We start from the raw sequence: 23,233 nt of genomic DNA, 5'->3' as shown, positions 1-23,233 counted from the left end.
ATTATGTAACAATTCATAACTTGGGAGTACTTTCACACACATTATCTTATATAACCCCTCTAGAATATGTTTTAAAGATTAACAAGCTGATACTCAAAAAGTTAAGGAACCTCTTCAAAGCTCCCAGAGCTAGTGAATGACAGATTCAAAATCAAGATGATTTCCCAATTCTAGATCCCTAGACTTTCCCATCATATCACACTATCTTAGAGCTCCTATGAAATTGTTTTTAATGAATAATGCTAATACTACTAGAAATAATAGTCAACATTTATTGAATATGTACTCACATGCTGGATAATGTCCCAAGTCTTTTATATTAACAAGAGAATATTTACGTAGGAGTATCAGTAAAATTTACGGTTCAGCTAAATTTACAATGGAAGTGATTAAAAATATTCACAATGGCATTCAGAATATAAAGCCAGCTTTAGACAACCAATTTATTGTAAGAAACACAACCAAAGGAAGGGGAGGCTGGGGACAGAGAGGGAATGGCAAACCCCAAGAGGCTCACATGGTCTGAAGGAAGAGGTTTCCCACCAGATTCCAAAACCCATGCCAGTTTTATAGAGCATAAATGAACTCTGAAGAGTTAGCCAAACAGATCACGTGACTCACTGAGCTTCTTTAATGCCTGTGTTCAAACTGTGCACAAGCGAAGCTTACTTCCGAACTGTGGATGTGTCCAGCAATGCTCAAACACTGAGTGGGAGACCAGAGGGCTGGGAGCCCAGCCACAGCGCGTGGAAATGGATTCAAAGGACAGCAACACATCCCCTTTGCCGTGAGGTACTCAGTTCACATAAATTACCCCATTCAATTTGATCTCATGAAAACCAGAAACAAGACAGTGACTAAGTCCCTAAACAATGAGCACAAGGCAATTTACACCTTCTGGAGGAAAAAGGGAAGCCCCCCAGGAAGAAGCAAAAATCTGTCACCAGGTCAAGCCAGTAGCCTCCAGCAGAAAACTGCAGCCAGAATCCTGCAGCCAGAGGCAGATAAGAGAGGGAGAACAAAAGGAAGTTGAAAGAAAAGAGGAGAAAAAGAAAAAAACTTCAGTGTGTTAAGGTATACACCAACTCTTGAGCAAAAGAACCACATTTTCCTATGTCCGATCTCTCTTTCCACTGGGGTGGCTAACTTTAAGGGGAAAAAAGACTTTAGTAAAGACTTTGATAGGTGGCCTCAGGCTTGGTCAGGAGACAACAACTCCTTTACCAGAAAACAAAAGCACTACAGTGAGACTGAAAGTGGTTTCAAAAAGAAAAAAAAAAAAATTTTTTTTTAAGCCTCCAGCAATGACTAAAGCTTCCTCCTGATCAAGGACATTGAGATTCCCAATTTCTTTTGGTCAATAAATCCAAAGTGATGCACCTAATTACCTTTCATTCTTTGGCTTCAACTCTCCCAGGCACGGCCAGTTCTCCATTCAGCCCAAAACTCAAATGAAATACATGACCAAATGTGGAAGAACCTTTTAAAAATAAAAGGTAATTTTTTTTTTAATTGCTAATACTTATTACTGTTTATATGTGCCAGGCATGCTGCTACTTTACAGATGAGGAAATCGAGGCTCAAAGAGGTGCAAGGACTTGCCCAAGATAATGGTGGGCAGATTTAAACCTAGGCTGCCTTACACAGCTGCTTATTATTAATCAAGGACACACATCCTTTTAGCCCATAACAAAATCCAGTTCCCCCTCTCTTTTTTTTTTTTTTTTTTTTTTTTTAATAGCCCTCACCAGAAAAGATCAAGATCCACTGTTAATTAAAACTGTTCAGGGGTGTCTGGGTGACTGACTCAGTCAGTTAAGCATCCCACTTCGGCTCAGGTCATGATCTCACTATGAGTTCAAGCCTATGAGTTCAAGCCCCACGTCTGACTCTGTGTTGACAGCTCGGAGCCTGGAGCCTGGAGCCTGATTCGGATTCTGTGTCTCCCTCTCTCTCTGCCCCTCCCCTGCTCTCACTCTCTCTCTCAAAAATAAACATTAAAAATAAAATTTAAAAAAACTGTTCAGAAGTACCTCCAGTGTGAATGAATTTTACGCTGATTTGCTGATTTGGGTGCTATATTTGCCTTTTTGAAAGGTATTACTTTCCCCTACATAACCTACCTCCAGTCCCCTGCACCAAATGGCAGGAATAATTGCACTCTGGGTACAGTTCATAGAGCAAATTTCTCTAGCACAGACCAGCAGGACAGCCAAGAATCAAACCCCACACCTCAGCACAGTACATCACCACCACACTCCTTCCCCCCCACCCCCACCCCCAGGGCACCACGTGGGCCTGGTCATTAGAGAAAGCAAGAAAGCAATTTTCAAACTTCAGAAAGATCTGAAAGGGCAGTGACTCTCCCCCAAAGGAAAACTGGCAAGAAAAAGCTATCCACGAGCCTGTTTAAACAAACAGAAACAGACCTTAAATGGACAAAAGTAATATTATTGTTTCTTTAAACCACCTACATAATATTTACATTTTCCCATAGCTGGGAAATCATGGACTACAGTCAAATACCTCTGAATTCACCTCCGCAGTGCCATTAAAACCTGGATCTGGTGAAGGTCTAAACCAATAAAACTTCTGTTGGTTTAATTTCTCATTTCCAAGTTCCACTGAAATTAAAGTCCAAATAAATCAACTGAATGTTAATTCTCTTGGAAAGCTCCATTAACTATAAAACACGATGGAATGTTAAACATTTTTAGTACTGCTATTTTTTCCCTATGTAATGCATACAGCTTTTTTATATTTTCATAAAAGTGTTTGGTTTTTGTTTGGCTGCTCAAGAACTGTATCAACTACACATAAATTTCTAGGACTTCACTGGCGAAGTATCAAAAAAATATTCCTCGAAACAAGCATTTGTAGGAAATTTTCAGAGTAAACTTGTTTGAGTTGCCTAAGAATATGAGGATTAAGGCGGCTTCATAATCCATCTAAAGTCAGAAATAATTCTTTCCGTCTCTTTAAAAGATTCACTTAATTAAAATATTATGAATGAAGAAAAAATTAAATGAGGACAAACTACGGGTTCATCAGATTATAAGAGATTAAGCCAAAATTTTCATCACAGGCAAGCCTTAAGATAGAAGGATGCCCGATTCTATCTAACTGCAATGTTTCAACAAAAGACAGTAGGCCAATAAGTAAACAGTATAAAAATTCTTTGGGGTAGGTGGGTTTTTGTTTTTTGTTTTTTGTTTTTTTTAGCAGTTTGTCCTACAATCCTTTTTTTCAATATCTGGTCTGTTTATAAAACTTAGGTTCCTCTGAATTCTCCCGGGGGCTTGGAAGACTCACACTAAATGTACTGAAATTCAAAGATAAACGGGCACCTTCAGTCACTTTTTTTTTTTTTTTTTTTAACATGCTGAGTAAAAGGCACATCGTCCAGCTCCCACCCTCTGTATTCCACAGTGTATTCACAGGACACAGATGCTTTCTTAGTAATGCCTTTCCTGTGTCATAATTATAGGAGTAAAGTGGGGTTTTTTTTTGCTTGGAGTTTCAGAGTGATGTCAGCCTGAGACAGACTCTAAAGGATTTCAAAATGCCAGAATATGTAATGTCCTTTTGGTACAAACAGAGTAAGTCAAAAAATAACCTGGAGTTTAGCTGACCACAAAAAAGGGGAACCATCTCCCCCGCTAAACATGCACACGACTCAAGAACAGAGCTCTTGGGAGATTTCCGGCCTGCCTAACAAATGGTCAAAGGCCATGAGCAATGCTCACACCAAGAGGAAGGTCTACTTAGAAGTACAGAAACATATTAAATTTACTGTTAAAGGAATGCAAGTTAAATAACAATGAGTTATTCTTTGTCCTCAGAGTCACATGCTCTACTGACTGTGCCGGCCAGGCACCCCACTTTTCCCTCTATTTTAACGACGATGCCCAGTGGAGCTAAGGGCACAATGAAACTAGTTAAAAATACAGCCTTCAGGGGCACCTAGGTGGCTCAGTCAGTTAAACATCCGACTCCGGCTCAGGTCATTATCTCACAGTTCATGGGTTCAAGTCCCCATCCGGCTCTGTGCTGACAGCTCAGAACCTGGAGCCTCCTTTGGATTCTGTGTCTCCCTCGCTCTCTGCCCCTCCCCTGTTCATGCTCTGTGTCTCTGTCTCTCTCAAAAACAAACATTTAAAAAAAACATATCTTAAAATTTTTTAAAAAATTTACCATATGATTCAGCAATGCCACTTCTGGGTATATACCTGAAAGAATTGAGATTCACCTAAGACAGATCTGTGTACCCATGTTCCTTGCAGCATTACTCACCATAGCCAAGAGTTAGACGCACCCAACTAGTCACTGACTGATTAATGGATAAACAAAATGTGGTACATACATGGAATGCAGTAGTATTCAGACCTGAAGGAAATGCTAACACATGCTACAGACAGATGAACCTTAAGGACATTACGCTGAGTGAAATAAGCCAGTCACAAAAAGACAAATATTGTAGGATTTCACTTACAGGAGATATCCAGAACAGTCAAACCCATAGAAACAGAAATAGAATGCTGACTGCCAGGAGTACGGTGGGGAGAGGGTTGCACTTTAATGGGGACAGAGTTTCAGTTTCCAAGATGAAAAAGTTCTGGCAATGGGAGACATAACAATGTAAATATACTTAACACTAGATGGCAAATTTTAGGTGTATTTTACCACAATTTTTTTAAAAGTCAGGACAAAACAATTATATGTATGTAAAAGGACAAATGAGGGGTGCCTGGCTGGCTCAGTCAGTTAAGCATGGGACTCTTGATCTTGGGGTCATAAGTTTGAGCCCTACGTTGGGTGTAGGGATTACTTAAAAAAATAAGACAAATGAAAAAAACTAGAAAACAATTCTGCAAAATAATATTCGAATTAGGATATTGACCTGAACTTAGATAATGGACCATTTTCCCCTCAAAGTATATGATGCGATTTTTACAGCACTCTTATTATCAAAAAAATTTGGGGGAGGGGGGGCAACTGGGTGGCTCAGGTGGTTAAGCATCCGACTTCGACCCAGGTCATGATCTCATGGCTGTAAGTATGAGCCCCATGTCGGGCTCTGTGCTGACAGCTCAGAGCCCAGAGCTTCCTTCACATTCTATCTGTGTCTCCCTCTCTCTCCACCCCTCCCCCACTCGTTCTTTCTCTCTCTCTCAAAAATAAACAAATATTAAAAATTCTGGAAAAAAAGATTTTTAAACATACTGCTCCAGCTACCAATAAAACCTTAATATCCTTTGAGTAAAAATGCCATGCCTATGATAAAGTACTTTCTTCGCATATACGAAACAAACATGGAGCCAGATTTTGAACTAAGACCTTGCTCTTTATCATGGACGAGAAATGATGTATACAGACTACAAACTCAACTTTTTAAAAGATTTTAAGTAATCTCTACACCCAAAGTGGGGTTCAAACTTAGAGTCATACAACCCTGAGATCAAGAACCACATGCTCTATCCACCGAGCTAGCCAAGTGCCGTAAGACTCTGAACTCAACTTCTTAAGAGCAGGTTTCTATCTGTTTTGTTCATCAAAACCCTAGCACCAGTCTATCACATTGCGAACATTCCATGAACACTTGGGAATGAATGTAGAAAACTACCTTCACAATCTTAACACACACAAACATGGCCTGACCTGCATTAATTTCATGAAAAAGTTTGCTGACTGCATTCTAAACCTCTTAAATCTAGATCTTCTAAATCTATTCTTCTGGTCTCCAATTCCCAAATTCATCCTTCTTCCTGCTCTAATTATCTCACTTTCTTTAGCATCTGGAAAAAAGAACTGAGTGCTACAATATAATTAGTAAATTATTCTTAGCTGACTGAATCATGTAGCAGCAGTTAGCAATTATAGTCCATAAAATGTGTATTACTCTTGTTGTTTTAATACCCTATGAAATAATGAGCTCCATTCTCTTTAAACTCAAGGCAGGGTTGCAGTTTGAATGCCATTAGGACAGTTTTTATCCTATCAGCTCATAGGTCAGAAAAAAGGGAAGTTCCCCACACAAAAGTTTCACAACCTCAAAATGCTGGTATGCATGACCCTCGATAGGCTGAGAAGAAACTATTCCCAACAGTAAAGGGCAAGTTCCCCTTCACAAAGAAAAATCTTCTCAGGGCACCTGGCTGGCAACCCATCCATCCATGTGCAGAGGATGGAGATCGAAACCCCCGGCAAGAGTTAGCAGCTCTGCTTTAGCAGATAGCATTGCCCAGCAGAAACAGAATGTGAGCCACATACAGAATTCTAAATTTTCTAGTAGCCAAGTTAAAAAACAAACAGGTAACAATTTCATTTAACTCAGTATATCCCAAATATTCAGCATATAACCAATATTAAGCAATCATTGTTTACATTTTATATTCTCTTCCCTTGGTCTTAGAAATCAGTGTATATTTCATACCTCCAGCACCTCTAAGTTCAGGTCAGAAACATTTCAAGTGCTCAAGAGTCACATGTGGTCAGTAACTACTGTATTACAGTACAGTTTTAGAATGATGACCACTTCTATTCACAACATTTTTATGTGCATATCACATCTTAATCATTTTTTTATGGGCTCTGACATCCTTCCTATTGCATATCTGGCCCTGTCCATTAAAAAAATAACAAGTTAGGGGCGCCTGGGTGGCTCAGTCAGTTAAGTGTCCAACTCTTGATTTCAGCTCAGGTCATGATCTCATGGTTTGTGAGACTGAGCCATGAGCATGAAGCCCACTTAAGATTCTCTGCCTTTCTCTCCCTTTGCCTCTCCCTGACTCATTCTCTCTCTTTCTCAAAAAAAAAAAAAAAAAAAAAAAAAAATATATATATATATATATATATATATATGTATATATATATACACACACACATATATATATATATGTGTGTATATATATAGACATTCTAACTTTTGGGGCATCTGGGTGGCTCAAGTCAGTTAAGCATCTGACTCTTGATTTCAGCTCAGGTCATGATCTCAGGGTTCATGGGATCAAGCCCCACATCAGGCTCTGTGCTATTAGCAGAGGGATTCTCTCTCTCTCTCTTTCTTTCTGCCCCACCCCCTCTCAAAAATAAACTTTAAAAAATAATGATGATAATAACAAGTAAACAAAACCATTTCACTAGCCACTGACAGCCAAACCAGAACTATTAAGAAAAACCTGAAAAACTAACACTATTTGGGAGAGTTTGATCAACTCTGGTTAGTGTTATTAATATGAACTCTGTTTAATGCACTTCATATCCTTGAGGATGATGATGTTTCTGTTGGAACACAATCATCTACAGCTTCTGGACAGATGTCAACAGGAAAACGTGGCTTGTTTTACAGAGATACACTTCTCCGTAAGCCTTTCCATCTAAACTGATGTACAGCTTTACCACACTTTACACAATACAAGTGTTCTTTAAAAACTGTCAACAGGTACAAGTTTCCTTTACACTAAAGGGACAAGCTCTTTAAAGAAAAATTAGAGAGATATTCTATTTGGTAAGCTTTTAAAAAATATTACTCAAAGGAGGCACCTGAGTGGCTCAGTCGGTTGAGCATCCAACTCGACTTTGGCTTAGGTCATGATCCCAGGGTCACAGGATCGAGCCCCACATCAGGCTCTGCACTGAGCATGGAGCCTGCTTGAGATTCTCTCTCTCCCTTTGCCCCCTCCCCTGCTTGCGTGTGCTCTCTCTCCAAAAATAAATACATACATACATACATAAAATAAACACTTAAAAATAAATAAAACCTTAAAGGCAAAACAAAGTAGGCATCCCTCCCCTCTTAAGCCCTCTGCTCCTTCCCTTCATAGCAAAAATAAATTGTTGGCAAAATAAATTCAATAAATGTTAAATGGATGAATAATGGGCTTTCTTAAAATAAGGGGGAAATACATAAAGTGAGTTATACCTAAACCAGTAATAACACTGATTACCGATATCATTTATTTTTAAATGACTATTAACGTGTAAGATGCTTTTAGAAACTTTTGGTCCAGCTGGGAGAGGAGGAAAAATTCTGTATACTTGTGTATAAAGGAAAAGTCACAGTACCAAGGACTGGAACTTCCATCCAAAATCAGTAGGTTTTCCATAAAAGACTCTTAAAAACTGAGAACAATCTGAGGGTTGATGCGGGGGGGGCGGGGAATGGGTATTGAGGAGGGCATCTGTTGGGATGAGCACTGGGTGTTGTATGGAAACCAATTTGACAATAAATTTCATATTAAAAAAAATCAGTAGGTTTTCATTCCTTCAAAAACTAAGTACGGGGCATTTATTTATGTGCTGGGTCAACATGGTAGTCCCTGTCCTCATTAAATAGCAAAAATTATAATTTTGTTGTTCTATGAAAGGAAAGAGCAGAGGGCTGTAAGAGGAGAGGTTGCCTACTTCAGAGTGGTGATTCAGGAAGACTTTTCTGAGGGGACGGAGAAGGGAGGGAAGCAATCCCAGGCCAAGGTTCTGTGATGGCAAATTACACGGCTCCAGAAAGGAAGTGAAGACTAGTATGACCAGAGTCCTAGTTACATGCAGTTATTTAAAAGTTGTTGCAGAGGAGCCTGGGGTGGCTCAGTCAGTTAAGCATCCGACTCTTGATTTCAGCTCAGGTCGTGATCTCATAGTTCAAGAGTTCAAACCCCGCATCAGGCTCTGTGCTGACAGTGTGGAGCCTGCTTGGGATTCTCTCTCTCTTCCTCTCCTCTGCCCCTCTCTGGCTCTAGTTTTCTAAATAAAATAAATAAATAAAAATAAAAATAAAATAAATAAACATTAAAAGTTGCTGCATCAGGGGCGCCTGGGTGGCTCAGTCCATTAAGCATCTAGTCATGATCTTCAGCTCAGGTCATGATCTCACAGTTGGTGAGTTCAAGCCCCTCATCAGGCTCTCTGCTGTCAGCACAGAGCCTGCTTGGGATCCTCTGTCTCCCTCTCAGTCTGTCCCTCCTCCACTCACACTCTCAAAAATAAATAAGCGTTTAAATAAATAAACAAACAAAAGTTGTTGCATCCGAAAATGAACAAGAAGCAGGGCCTCGTCACATAGCTAATGCTTATTCAGAATTAAACCTCTTACTAGGCACTGTGCATAGCTCTTCAATGAGACAAAGATACAAACAGGTGAATTTAGCCAAGATACAGTATATAAAAGCAGCTCCTTCCCAGGCATCTATCTCCTATCCTGTACTGTCTTTTCACCAGCACTTCTGAACAAGGGCCCCAACTAGATAATGGCCTCAAGCCAAATCAGAAGCGAAAAGCAAGCCTCAAACAGGGGCCTTTATCAAAGGACAGCTACTTCTGTGGGCAGCTGAGGGTGAGCAAGAGCTGATGCTCACGGCTAAGAATTGGGGACCACACCACACTAAAAAGTACTTGGTCTGCCTCGTGTTTTTTTCCTCCCAGAAAATGAATGTTTACAGTATGACATGCATGGACTGCCAAAGGAAGTCTAAAAAGAATAAGCACATTATTGGATATTTTTAGCTTTTCTTTTCATAAATGTTTTCTGTCACTGCTTTCCAAATAATCCCAAATCTTTGCAAGTTAGCCAGAAGAAGAAACGGGGAAGAGAATGTATTTTCATAGAAGAGGTGACTAATGTTCTCTTGAAATTGAGTTAAAGGAATGTGTCTTTGTGAGTCCTGTTCACACAAACACAAAATTCCAATGGATTAATATGTACTGTGTAAGGACAGGACATAGCAAACATGGAGACGAAACGTGCAAATCACCCCACACCAGGCAAAAGGACTGGTAGGAATACTTATGTTTGACAATATAGGGATTAAAAATCCATGCAGAAAAGCAATAAAGTCAAAATACTTTTGAAGTTGTAAACCATTATTCTTTCATCCCCAGTGACCTACCGCCAAAGCTTCTAATGGAAACACTGAAGAAAAACAGTGTGCCTCATTACTGCTGATTCTAACGATGTGACACAGAACCAAACAAGCCAGAAAAAACTTTAAATTATACTAAGGAGAGAACCCATAGGGCAAACTTGAGGCCTGTTATATGGGGTCTCACAGGCTTGCCTTATTAAACAATTTTTCAGGGTAACTTCTTTTAGAAGTGTGAGTGGTTCAGAGACAATTTTTTAAGTTTAAGGCTTCTTGACTATTCTGCTAAAGCAAAAACAGGGTCTCCTTTCCTTATTCCTATTGAACTACCAAAGGCCCAGAAAGAAAAGTAATTACCTTAGCTGGGGGTAAGATATGCTCCAATAGATTACATTAAGAATTATGAACACTGTAATGAAGATATATGCAGAATGGGGGACGGGTCCCCAACATTTTAAGAAACTCCTAAATTATAGATGTCCATATGTGCAACAAGAAAACTGAACTTTAATTTTTTTTTTTTTTTTTTTTTTTTTGGCTGAGAATTAACAAAAAAGGAAAGTTTGTGGGCCCTTCGGTGAATCCCTTAACATAAAGGCCTTACCTTTCATTAATTCTCCAGGGGGGTTCTGGGGAGAATCATAAAATAGGATACATTTGAAAACCTGTAAAGAGCCGAGTATTATCAGGGCCCCTGGCTGGCTCAGTCGGTTATGCTTCTGACCCTTGATTTCAGCTCAGGTCATGATCTCATGATCCATGGGATCAAGCCCTGTAGAGCCTTTTAGGATTCTCCCTCCCTCCCTTCCACCCCTCTCCCCCGTATCTGTCTGTCTCTCTCTCTAATAAATAAACTTAAAAAGAGCCAATTATTATCAAACCAGGAAAGGAGTCACATAACTAATATTCACTGAGCAACCACTGTGTATCAGGTACCAATGGAGACCCCAGAGATACAACAATACATAGGACATCCAAACTGCCACAAAAAGGCCATGTGTTCATTCCTGTTTATATCCTCCAGACAGGTTTTTCAGTCTTTTGCTTTTTTTAAAGAGGATACCAACATAATATAAGAAAGAAAACAGTAACATTTTCTTTATATCCATAAGATTTTTGTTTTTGTTGGAGATAGAAGTTGGGCTATATTCCTTTGCCTGGCAAGAGAAGAAAAGAAATTCCTCACTCCCCTCCCCCTTTTTCTCCATCCTGAATTTACCACAAACATCTTGCTTTCTCTGGATATTTTCAAGAGTCCTAGAAACCATATCTTCCTGGCTTTTTCACCAGGTGGTTCAGCACCAAAAAAACAAAAACAAAAACCCACAATTACCATTATCAATAACAAAGCCTATGGCAACATCTCTCTTTGCACCTCTCTAAATAAAGAAAGGATAAATTTCAATTTCACTTTCACACTTTGTCAGATATGCTTATCTTTTTCTTCTAATCACCAACATAATAAAATGAAAAAGGTGGGGTGCCTAGCTGACTCAGTTAATATAGCAAGCGACTCTTGATCTCAGGGTCATGAGTTCAAGCCCCACATTGGGCACAGAGATTCCTTAAAATAATAATAATAAGATAATAAAATGACAAAGGCTTATCTATCATCTAACCATAGGTAAAACAAATGTTCTATATTTAGAGTGCCTTGCTTTTGAAGTTTTACTTCTTTGTGGCGCCTGGCTGGCTCAGTCGGTTTAACACCAACTTTGGCTCAAGTCATGATCTCACAGTTCGTGGGTTCAAGTCCCGTGTCGGACTCTGTGCTGGCAGCTCAGAGCCTGGAGCCTGCTTCAGATTCTGTACCTCTCTCTCTGTCCCTCCTCTCCTTGCACGCTCTCAAAAATAAATACACATTAAAAATTTTTAAAAAGGGGGCGCCCGGGTGACTCAGTCGGTTGAGCGTCTGACTTCGTTCGGCTCAGGTCCTGATCTCACAGTTTGTGAGTTCGAGCCCCACATGGCCTGCTTCGGATTCTGTGTCTCCCTCTCTCTCTGCCCCTTTCCTACTCATGCTCTGTCCCTCTCTCTCTCTCAAAAAGAAATAAACATTAAAAGAATTTTTTAAATAAATAAATAAATAAAAATTTTTTAAAAAAGTTTTACTTCTTTAACTTGCAAATCCTATCAGGAATTTAACACACTCCCTCAGGCACTTTAACCAAAATGCCCACAAAAATTCAGTTGGAAACACTTTTTCCACCTGGCAAGTAAGTTCCAGAAGTCAGCGCCTTCCATGTGTTATGTTAGAAGGGGAAATACACAGGCAATAAGGCTTCAGAATATACAGAACAGGATCTTCAAGCAAAGAACTAGGTCTTACTGTCCCGGTTTTCAGCACAACACTAATGAATGTCAGACTAATTCTAAATGCTAAATAAGTATTAAACAATATGAACGCTAGATCAACAAGCAGAAACACTGTAAACCCAGAGAAAAAGAGGCTTTTACTTTCTAAAGCACTGAAACATTCTCACACTATTCTAACCTGGATAATCTGGCCCTTGGGAAGGAGCATACCTGGAGAACCTGAGAACCAGCAAGTTTTCTGGAGATCAAGAGCCGCCTCTGGAACGGCCATCAACCCAGCACAACCACTGCTGTCAAATTCTAGCGAAAGTGTCAGGCGGTGACAGCAATGTAAGTGGCAGGAGAAAATACAAAGAGAAGAGAAACAAAGGAGAGATCAAGAAAGAAAGAAGAGCCAAGCGAAAGAAAGAAGCATAAGGAAAAGCGATTAATTCTTCCCTCAAAGACAGAAGAACAGTGTTTCTGCCTTCTAAACTTCACAGCAAACGCATGCCATTAAAATACACTCTATTGGGGGCGCCTGGGTGGCTCAGTCGGTTAAGCGTCCGACCGCTCAGGTCATGATCTCCCGGTCTGTGAGTTCGAGCCCCGCATCAGGCTCTGTGCTGACAGCTCAGAGCCTGGAGCCTGTTTCAGATTCTGTGTCTCCCTCTTTCTCTGACCCTCCCCTGTTCATGCTCTCTCTCTCTCTCTCTCTCTGTCTCAAAAATAAATAAACGTTAAAAAAAATTTTTTTAATAAAATAAAATACACTCTATTGTAAAAGAAGGATCAATTGCTATTAACTCCACGTGGACCCCCCCCCCACTCCAAAATTCAAATGATGAAGCCCTAAACGTGACAGGATTTGGAGGTGGGGATCTGTGGGAGGCAATGAGGCCAGGAGGGTGGCCCCCAAGATGAGAGGCACCCTTATAAGAGGAAGAAAGCTAGCCCTTTCTCCACCTGAGGTCACAGCAAGAGGTGGGCTGTCTCCCAGCCAGGAAGCCCAAGCCAAGAAGGGGGTCTTCACCAGAACCCCACCATGCACCCAGATCCACCTCCAGCCTCCAGAACTATGAGAAATATTCGTGTTTAAGTCACCTAGTTTACGGTATTTGTTACAGCAGCCTGAGCTAAGCCATCGCTCAAAGTGACTAGTAAATAGTGCAACCCTAAGCCTTAGAAACAATAAAGAAGGCGGACTGCCGCCCCAGGACTTCACTTAGGATTACCTGCTTACTGAATAAGGGCACTTGACTTCACTCTGGCCCTTCACCATCCCCTCTGCCCCTCCTTCTGGTTTGGGGGCTAAGAGGCTGAGAAGACTAGAACTTCCGAATCTGGAAATCTGACCTCAGAAAGTGGTTAAGTAAACTTAAAAGGTCTGGCAAGGAAACCCTGACACATTACTCCGTCCTCACCCCTCCCATAACTCCTCTTCCGGCCCTGAACGATTTTCCTTGCCTCTAGTCTCCAGGACTGTCTAATAGCAAAGTTCGGGGAGCGCCTGATGTTATTTAAGGGCAACAAATTTGTTCCATTACAGCCTTCACTAATCTGATGTGGGCACGGCTTGGTTGGCGGGGCTCCCTGGTGTGGTTCCCAGGGCCAAGAGGCCGCAAGTTCACGCTCCAGACTGAGAAGTCCACCCCAAGTGGCCCGTTTCGAGAAAGCCTCCCTGAATAACACGGTCACGGTCGGCGAAACCGGCCCAAGTTCCCTTCCCATCTTTTCCAGAGTCCTACTTCCCACGGCATGCTTCCTCCAAAAAAGGAAGAAACCGGCCTAAGGCTCAGCTCTCGCCGGCTGGTATTTACCTAGCACCGGAACTTGTTTGCAAAACACTGGAGGCACTCACAAACTTGACTTTGCAGGAAACGCACAACCTTGACTCCCGCAACCAAGATCTAGTGAGCGCCTTCTATCGTCCCCACCCCCACCACCAAAGTCCCGGACCCGGAAGGTAGGGGAAGCCAGGTCACCACCGCCACCCCTGGCTATTACACGGTGCCCAAGCCACTCAGTGCCCACTGAGCCGACTCACAGTGAGGGCCGGGGCCAGGACCCGACCACGGACTGCTGGGGCGCAGAGGAAACGCCGGGATGGGCGAGGGACGCCTCCACGCTCAGAACTGCTTGCCCGCAGCCCGAAGCTGGGCCGCAGAGGCCATCTGGCGCGGAAGGCAGGAGACGGCCCCCGGTCTCCTGCCCTTCCTCCTCTTTCCCTAGCCCTGGCCGCTCTCCGCGCGCGCACGTCCGCACGCCCATGTGCACGAGCTCCAGGCACGACCCTGGGATCCCAAACGGCAGGAGCCCCTTCTCGGCCGCCCCCTCCTCCTTCCCAGCCGGCATCCCCAGCGAGCCTCGCAGGCACACGTGGATTCGGGGACCCCGGGAGCGATGGGCGCGGGCTGCGGCGCCCACGGCGCGTGCCACTCACTTGCTGGCCGGCGCGGGGCTTGCCCTGGGGCGCTCTCCTGAAAAAGGAGGTCCTGGCGGTGAAGAAGAAGTCCTCGGAGTCCTCCTCCAGGCTGCTGTAGCCGCTGCTCATGCTGCTGGTCCCGTCGCGCGTGGGCCGCCTCCCCCGGGTGCAGGCGGCCAGGCAGGGGGTACCGCGCCCGCCCGCCCCGCGAGGTTCCAGGCGCGCGGCCCGAGCCGCCCGCGGGCCGTCCAGCTGCAGCTGCGGCCGCCGCTCACTCCGGCCGTCCCGGCCCCTCCCGCCGCCTCCCCGCCAGGCTCCGGGCGCGGCTTTAGCCTCCGAGAGCCTTACGACCCCGCCTCCCGGGGCCCCGCCCTCTCCCGGGTGCCCCTCCCCGGGAGGCTGGGGACTGTGCCCACGCGGTCGGAGCGCTCGGCGCGTGGCCGCAGGTGGGGGTGGTGCAGCCCGCCCTCCCGGGCGCCTGCTCTACCCCGGAGGTGTCTGTGCCACCTAGAACGTCCGCTTCGGCGACTGCGTCTGGCCGGGCTGTGCTCGGGGTCGCTTCCCCAACCTCCCGGAAACTGCCAAGTCCTCCGTGATCCGGCTACCCGCCCCCCACTCCGCTAGCTGGGGCTTTGGGGAGGACCCGGGCAGAGCAGGGAACTGTCTCCGCCCTGCTCGCCCCTCCCGGGGTCCAGGGGGCGGCAGTAGAGATTGTCCAGCGGAGGAGCCCCCCGACCGTCGGGCCTCCGGCACCCCTTTCGCCGCGTCCTCAACCCCGCATCTCGCCCCAGCAGGAGGGTTAAAAGTTAGCGGAGATGAGTGGGGAGGTAACAACTGGGCAGTTTATTCAAATGAAAACATCCTTTCTGGTAATTCAGTTGAGCTTCGGTCTTTCCTTCCCGCCTTCTCTCTAGCGAAGGTTCATTCGCCTAGGATGACCAAAGAACGGCCAAGGTCGTTATGATCTTAGAGGCCTCTTGGTGAAGGGGGTGGGGGTGAATTAGTTCGAGTGCTTATTCATTAAACGCGTGTTTTAGACCTCCCTTCCGACAATCCTACAAAGGCGTGGTTTCAGTGATGGGGTTCAGGGAATTCTATTCACCTCCTACAAAAAAAAAAAAAAAAAAAAAAATCCCTATTTTCTGAAACCCTTCCAGTCAATTAATCCTCTTTTAGAATGCAAAATTTTCCTTCAAGCCACCTGTGGGTACCATTCACACCTTGGTGTTATTTAACTGATTTAAGTCATACTAGCTTCCGTGCTGACATCTTGACTGAAAGGAGGTTGTGAGGCTTCACCACTGCCTCAAAGCAGTGGTAACCAGGCTTTAAGAGAGGTTTCATTAGGAGAGAAAGAGAAGGGTTAGAAAAGAGAATCTTCACCCGTTATCGCTAAACTCTCTTGCATTATCTCCTTTCAATCCTGAAAACAACTGTATAAGATAGTTAGCACTTACTTATGTTCATTTCATACCCAGAGCAGCTGAAGTTTAAAGAGGAAAGTAGCTGTGGATGGTAGGGCGGGGGCCATTCCGATCTGCTTTCTGTTTATCTCAAAGTCTGCAGAGACCCTTCTAGATTGGCTTGGTCCCCAGTCAGCTGTGCTTCTTTGTGCACTAGTGGAGGGGAGAGCTGGCTCTTGAGTCAGCCTACCCGCAGGCAAAAGGAAGGCTTGCAAACCCTCTCCACTTTCAGGCTTACACATCCAGCTTGCAAAGTTGTGCGTTACCCCAAGTGATTCACAACTGCAAGAGGCAGGCCTCAGAGTTACAGCCCATCTTAAAGATCCTGCAACATTAAAGCCTTCTTCCTGGCCACACAGCTACTGAATAATTAGAAACCAGGAATTCTAACTCCCTGCTGTTTTACCCAGACTAAACTGATCTGCTGGTGCCATGCACGTAACCTAATGTCAGAGAATGAGACAATTTACTTACTTTATGGTAGATTTGTGTTACCTGGTTTCTGTTATTACATGAACGTAATCTTTATTATTAAAAACTTCCAATTGAAGAGTAATGTGTAGGTTAAAGAATTGAAATAACTTGTTTTATTGTGGGTGGGAAGAGGGAAATAACCCCAACCTGAACTAATTAAAGTTTCAGAATACTTGGAAGAAAAATATTAAAAGGAAAAATACACTTAAGTGTTTTATGATCCACCATACCATAAAAGGGATTGTTTCATGGTATTAAAGTTCCAAAGGACTAAATTTTTATATCCGTCAGCACACCATCAGAATCAGTTATAACAAAAAGGCATAATTGAATAATGAAGGAGAAGCACTGCTTTTAAACAACATAAAGTAGGGGCGTCTGGGTGGCTCAGTTGATTGAACGTCCAACTCTTGATTTGGCTCAGGTCATGATCCAAGCCAGGGTCATGGGATAGAGCCCTGTATCATGCTCCATGCTTGCTGAGCATGCAGTTGGCTTGAGAGCCTCTCTCTCTCCCTCTCTCCCTCTCTCTCTCAATCCCCCCCCCCACCCATGTGCTCTCTCTCCCTCAAAATAAAATAAAATTTTAAAATTTTAAATAAAAACAACAGGAGCGCCTGGGTGGCTCAGTCAGTTAAGCCTCTGACTTCGGCTCGGGTCATGATCTCACAGTTCCTGAGTTCAAGACCCGCATCGGGCTCTATGCTGACAGCTCAGAGCCTGGAGCCTGCTTCGGATTCTGTGTCTCCCTAGCTCTCTGCCCCTCCCCCACTCACCCTCTGTCTCTCTTTCTCTCTCAAAAGTAAATACACATTAAAAAACAATTTAAAAATTTTAAGAAAATAAGATAAAAACAACAAAAAGTAAAAAACATGAAGGAAGGAAGAATTGGCATTCTACTTCCTAAAAGCACTATAATAATCATATTTCTAAATTTTTCTGATAGTATTCTTGATAAAATAATATTAAATTTTGGCTCATGAAATTAGTATTTGTAAAAATTCAAAATGTCACATTAAGCAACTAGCATTTAAAATTCAAGGAAGGAGGTGGAATAAATGTATGCAACTAAGTTCAGTTTTGAAAGAACTTACTGTCAAACACAATAGGATTTGTAAGTGGACTCCATTACCATAAATGTCCCAGTGATACAGAGCCTAATGATTTAAATTTATAGCCTAGTAACCTTTTATTTCCATATTAAATGAGGAATATATTTAAAACTGAATAACTAAATGCAAAAACTATAAATACACACAAAATGTTTTATAATTGTAACCATCCTGTGCATCAAATCATTTTCCTTGAATCAATGTAAAAGGAGCAGCTATAGTAACAGTTTAACCCTTCTTGTTCACCCAATAAACCCCCCTCCAGAAGAAGGATGCCTGGCTGGCTCAGCCAGGAGAGCATGTGACTCTTGATTTCAGTGTTGTGAGTTTAAGCCCCACACTTGGGTAAGAACTTACTTTAAAAAAACAAAAAAAAAAAAAAAAAAAAAGAGGAGAAAAATAATCCTATAAGTATGATTATAAATCAAAAGTTTAAATCATTATTCAGATACTTTAAGCACTATATATCCACAAATAGTAGAAACTCAGATATAATCAATGTAGGGGAAAAAAAAAACATTTTAAGCACATCTCACCTTTTAACCAAATACATTTAAAAGTAAAATCTTTCTTTCAAGGGGTGCCTGGGTGGCTCAGTCAGTTAAGCTTCTGACTTTGGCTCAGGTCATGATCTCACAGTTTATGAGTTCAGGCCCTGCATCAGGCTCTGTGCTGACAGCTCAGAGCCTGCAGCCTGCTTCTGATTCTATGTCTCCATCTCTCTCTTCCCCTACCCCACTCGCATTCTGTCTCTGTCTCAAAAATAAATAAACATTAAAAAAAAGTTAAAAAAAAAAAAAAAAAAGCAAAATCTTTCTTCTGTTGGGTACCAGGGTGGCTCAGTTGATTAAGCATCTGACTCTCAATTTTGGCTCAAGTCATGATCTCACAGTTCCTGGAATCAAGCCCTACGTAGGGCCTATGCTGACATTGCAGAGCCTACTTGGGATTCTCCCTCTTTCTCTGCCCCTCTCCCTCACTCATTCTTTCTCTCTCTCAAAATAAATAAATAAACTTAAAAAAATTTCCTCTTTCTCTGCACCCCCAGCTCTTTCCCCTGCTCGCACTTCCTCTCTCTCTCTCAAAAAAAAAAAAAAAACACAAAAGTACATTTTTTCTTTTGTCAACTTGTCCTAATAAAATGAGGAAAAAAATTATAGATTTGACTGTGCAAATTTGGGAATATTTTCAACACACACACAATGGTAAAGACAAAGAAAAAATGGAGGGAAATATTTGCCATATAACTGATACCCTTACAATACAAAGAGCTCATACAAATCAATGAAATTGACATGACAATGACATGACATAAGTAAAAACATGACAATAAGTTTATAAAAAGAAAAATAAAGTAACTTATCAGTCATGTATACATTAAAACATTCACTCAGTCAACAAATATGTATTGAGCACATACTATCTGTCAAATGCTGACCTCAACAGAAAGGGTGCACCATTGGACAAAACAGACAAAACTCTTTGTCCTCATAGAGCATGTTTCAGTGTGGGCTAGAGGGAAACAGGGGAAACAAAGAAGACAATTATATAGTATGTTCGAAGGTAATAATTACTCTCACATAAATCATGGAAGAAAGATAAAGAATGGTTAATACAGACTTGCTGTTTAAGCTCTCCCTGAGAAAGTCACTTTTCAGCAAAGACGTGTAGGAGGTAAGGGAGCTATCCAGGCAGATATCCCCAGGAAAGCATTCCAGGCAGAGAGAGCAGCAAGTACAAAGGCCCTGAGGAGGAAGTGTGCTGCCATATTTGAAATGAGCCAAGAAGCCAGTGTGTCTGAGGTGGGCGAGTGGAAGAGAAAGTAGGAGAAATTTTGGTACAAAAAGTAACAGGGTCAGAAAGCTTACTGTTCCTATAATGCCATGAAAGCACTTATGGGAGCTTTGAGTTTGATCTTTACTCTGACATAACTCCTGGAGATTTTGAGCAAAGGAATGGCATGATTTGGCTTACTTTTTTAAAGGACTCCTTTGGCTTCTGGGTAAAGAATAAAATGGTAAGCCTTATGAAAACTCAAGCAAATGAAAACAAGGGACATTTTCCACCAATGAAATTGGCAAGGGTTTTGTTTTTATTTTTTGTGGGCTTTTTTGGTATTTTTCTTTTTATTTTAAGTAAGCTCTATGCCCCAGGGGGCATTGGGGTGGCTCAGTCTGTTGAGACCTGTACTTCAGCTCAGGTCACGAAGTGAGTTTAAGCCCCACATCAGGCTCACTGCTGTCAGCCAAGAGCCCACTTCACATCCTCTGGCTCCCTCTCTCTCTGTTCCCACCCCACCCCCCCATGCTCTCTTTCTCAAAAGAAATTTTTTTAAGTAAGTTCTACACCCCACATGGTGCTTGAACTCATGACTCAGGACCCCCAAGATCGAGTTGCTTACTCTACTGACTGAGCCAACTACATACCCCTGAAATTGACAAGTTTTTGGGTTTTTTTTTGAGAGAGAGCCAGAGTGCACATGCATGTGTGCTTGAGTGGAGGTGGGGCAGAGGGAGAGGGAGAGAAGAGGGAGAAAGAGAATCCCAAGCAGTTCTCCATGCTCAGCACAGAGCCTGATTCTGAGCTCTATCTCACAACTGTGAGATCATGATCTGAGCAGAAATCAAGAGTCAGATGCTTTTTCTTTTTTAATGTTTATTTATTTTTGACAGAGAGAGAGAGACAGAGCATGAGCAGGGGAGGGGCAGAGAGAGAGGGAGACACGGAATCTGAAGCAGGCTCCAGGCTCCGAGCTGTCAGCACAGAGCCCGATGCGGGGCTTGAACTCACAGACTGCGAGATCATGACCTGAGCCAAAGTCGGACGCTCAACCGACTGAGCCACCCGGGTGCCCCAAAAGTCAGATGCTTAACCAACTGAGCCACCATGCACCCCTGGCAATATTATTTTTAATTTAATTTTATTTTATTTATTTATTTATTTATTTATTTATTTATTTATTGGAGAGAGAGAGCAGAAAGAGGGTGACAGAGGATCTGAAGCAGGCTCTGTGCTGACAGCTACAAGCCAAATGTGGGGCTCAAATTCACAAACCATGAGATCATGACCTGAGCTGAAGTTGGGCACTCAATGGACTAAGCCACCCGGGTGCCCCATGGCAAGTATTTTTTAAAGCAGGTAATGAGGGGTGCCTGAGTGGCTCAGCCATTTAAGTGTCCAACTCCTGGTTTTGGTTCAGGTCATGATCTTGTAGTTTTGGGGGTTCAAGCCCCACATCAGGCTCTGCACTGGCATCACAGAGCCTGCTTGGGATTCTCCCTTTCCCTTTCTCTCTCTGCCCCTCCTCCACTCATGCTCTTTCTGTCTCTCTCAAAATAAATAAACTTAAAAAAATATTTTTCAAATAAGCGGTATCTGGGTGGCTCAGTCAGTTAAGGGGCCGACTTCAGCTCAGGTCATGATCTCACCAGTTCATGAGTTCAAGTCCTGCATCAGGCTCTTTGCTGCTAGCTCAGAGCCTGGAGCTTGCTTCAGATTCTGGGTCTCCTTCTCTCCCTCTCCCTCCCCCACTTGCACTCTGTCTCTCTCAAAAATAAATGAACATTAAAAATAAATAAATAGGGGCGCCTGGGTGGCTCAGTCGGTTAAGCGGCCGACTTCGGCTCAGGTCATGATCTCGCGGTCCGTGAGTTCGAGCCCCGCGTCGGGCTCTGTGCTGACCGCTCAGAGCCTGGAGCCTGTTTCGGATTCTGTGTCTCCCTCTCTCTGACCCTCCCCTGTTCATGCTCTGTCTCTCCCTGTCTCAAAAAAAAAAAAAAAAAAAAAAAGTTAAAAATAAATAAATAAATAAATAAAGCAAGCAAGCAGGTCATGAAACAACATGTATAATATGATTACATTTGTGGGGGCACCTGGGTGCCTCAGTCAGTTAAGTGTCCAGCTCTTGATTTGGGCCGAGATCATGATCTCATGGTTTCATGGGGTTCAAGCCCCATGTCGGGCTCCACACTAATCACACTAATGGTGCAGAGCCTGCTTGGGATTCTCTCTCTCTCCCTATCTCTCTGCCCTGCTCTCTCTCTCTCTCTCTCTCTCTCAAAATAAATAAATAAACTTTAAAAAATATATATGATTATATTTATATAATTGTAATTGTAGGTAATATTGGGGTTTTTTTTTATGTTTATTTATTTGAGAGAGATGGAGACAGTGCAAGCAGGGGAGGAGCAGACGGTGGGGGAGAGAGAGAATCCCAAGCAGGCTCTGCACTGCCAGCACAGTGCCAGACTTGAGGCTCAAAATCACAAACTTGTGAGATCACGACCTGAGCTGAAACCAAGAGTCATACACTCAACCCACTGAGCCACCCAGGCGCCCCCCCCTCCAAGTAATATTCTTAAGATGTGCTAGGAACTAAGATGATTTATCAGGGAGACTTTTTTTTATATATATATATAATGTAGGCTTCACGCCCAGCACAGCGCCCAACATGGGGCTTGAACTCACAACCCTGAGATCAAGACCTGAGGTGAGATCAAGTGTCTCGTGCTTAACCGACTGAGCCACCCTGGTGCCCCTGTCAGGGAAATTAATAATAAAGTTCTCACTGACAGAGAACTGTTCCTTTGATACCTATGTCATATGGAAAAGCATGGCCTTGGAAGTCAGGGCAACCTGAATGTGAATGACAACATTGTTCCTTAACTCGTGTGTGACCTTTGACAATTTAATTCGTTTACCATACCTCAGGTTCATCATGAGTAAAATGGCAAGAACTAAGCTCCATTTTATTCTCTTTAGTTTACGATGAGGATTAAGCAAGAGAATCCATGTAAAACCCCTGGGCATAGAAGAGGGCCAAGCAAGTATTACTCTTTCTGGTCCCAAATATTATACCTTGTTGCATATTCAACATATATCACCCTCTTTCTTGTTAACCAACTAAGGACTCAAGTTCAGGAATCCTCCCTTCTCAGGGAAAGAGGTTCAATCCCAGCTCAGGAGCAAGGGCTGATAATAATAATAATAATAATAATAATAATAATAATAATAATTCATTGAACATTTACTGAGCTCATATTATGTGCTAGGCAGTACTCTGAGTGCTTGGCCTGTATTAACTCACTGAGTGCTTACAACAACTATCATTTTCCCCAATGAAAGAGAAGCATGGAGCAGGGGGTACAGCTTCCATTCGATAAAGCTGCTTTCGCTCCTAAATTCGCCCTCCTGACCTTTGGACTACACTGCCTTTAGGACTCAACCAGCCTAGAATGGGAGTAGAGTCAGACTGTCTCAGAGGAAAACCAGGTTTCTGCCAGTCAGAAGTGATTTCCAGTGAGTTAATTTTAATAGAATATTTGTGTGAGAGGAGATATTTCCTATTTAAAGTTTTGAAATGAGATTTTTAAAAAAAATTTTTAAAGTTTATTTTATTTTTGAGACAGAGAGTGTGAGTGGGGGAGGGTCAGAGAGAGAGGGAAACGGAATCATCACAGAGCCCCACATGGGGCTCGAACTCACAATTCATGACAGTCGCTTAACCGACTGAGCCACCCAGGCACCCGGAGAGATTGTTTTTATTCAGCTGACCAGGACACTGAATTTTCCAAAAGTTATTTTGATCAATCCTTCCTACTAATTTAAGTC

The 23,233-nt window shown here is 42.8% G+C and overlaps 1 protein-coding gene across 1 annotated transcript in view; it reads right to left on the bottom strand.

Annotated features, from left to right (window-relative positions):
• The window catches only part of RASSF3 (Ras association domain family member 3), a 73,898-nt gene extending 59,016 nt beyond the window's left edge, over nt 1-14,882 (bottom strand). The window contains exon 1 of the mRNA XM_042947071.1: nt 14,593-14,882. Coding sequence (XP_042803005.1) covers nt 14,593-14,703 — 111 coding nt within the window. The 5' untranslated portion in view covers nt 14,704-14,882. The remainder of the gene's footprint in view (nt 1-14,592) is intronic.
• Between the last annotated feature and the right edge of the window lie 8,351 nt (nt 14,883-23,233).

The sequence above is a fragment of the Panthera leo genome, chromosome B4, assembly GCF_018350215.1.
Source record: "Panthera leo isolate Ple1 chromosome B4, P.leo_Ple1_pat1.1, whole genome shotgun sequence".
NCBI classification, from domain to species: domain Eukaryota; kingdom Metazoa; phylum Chordata; class Mammalia; order Carnivora; family Felidae; genus Panthera; species Panthera leo.
Note: the sequence above shows the minus strand (reverse complement) of the source record. Positions and strands in the feature narration are given on the sequence as shown.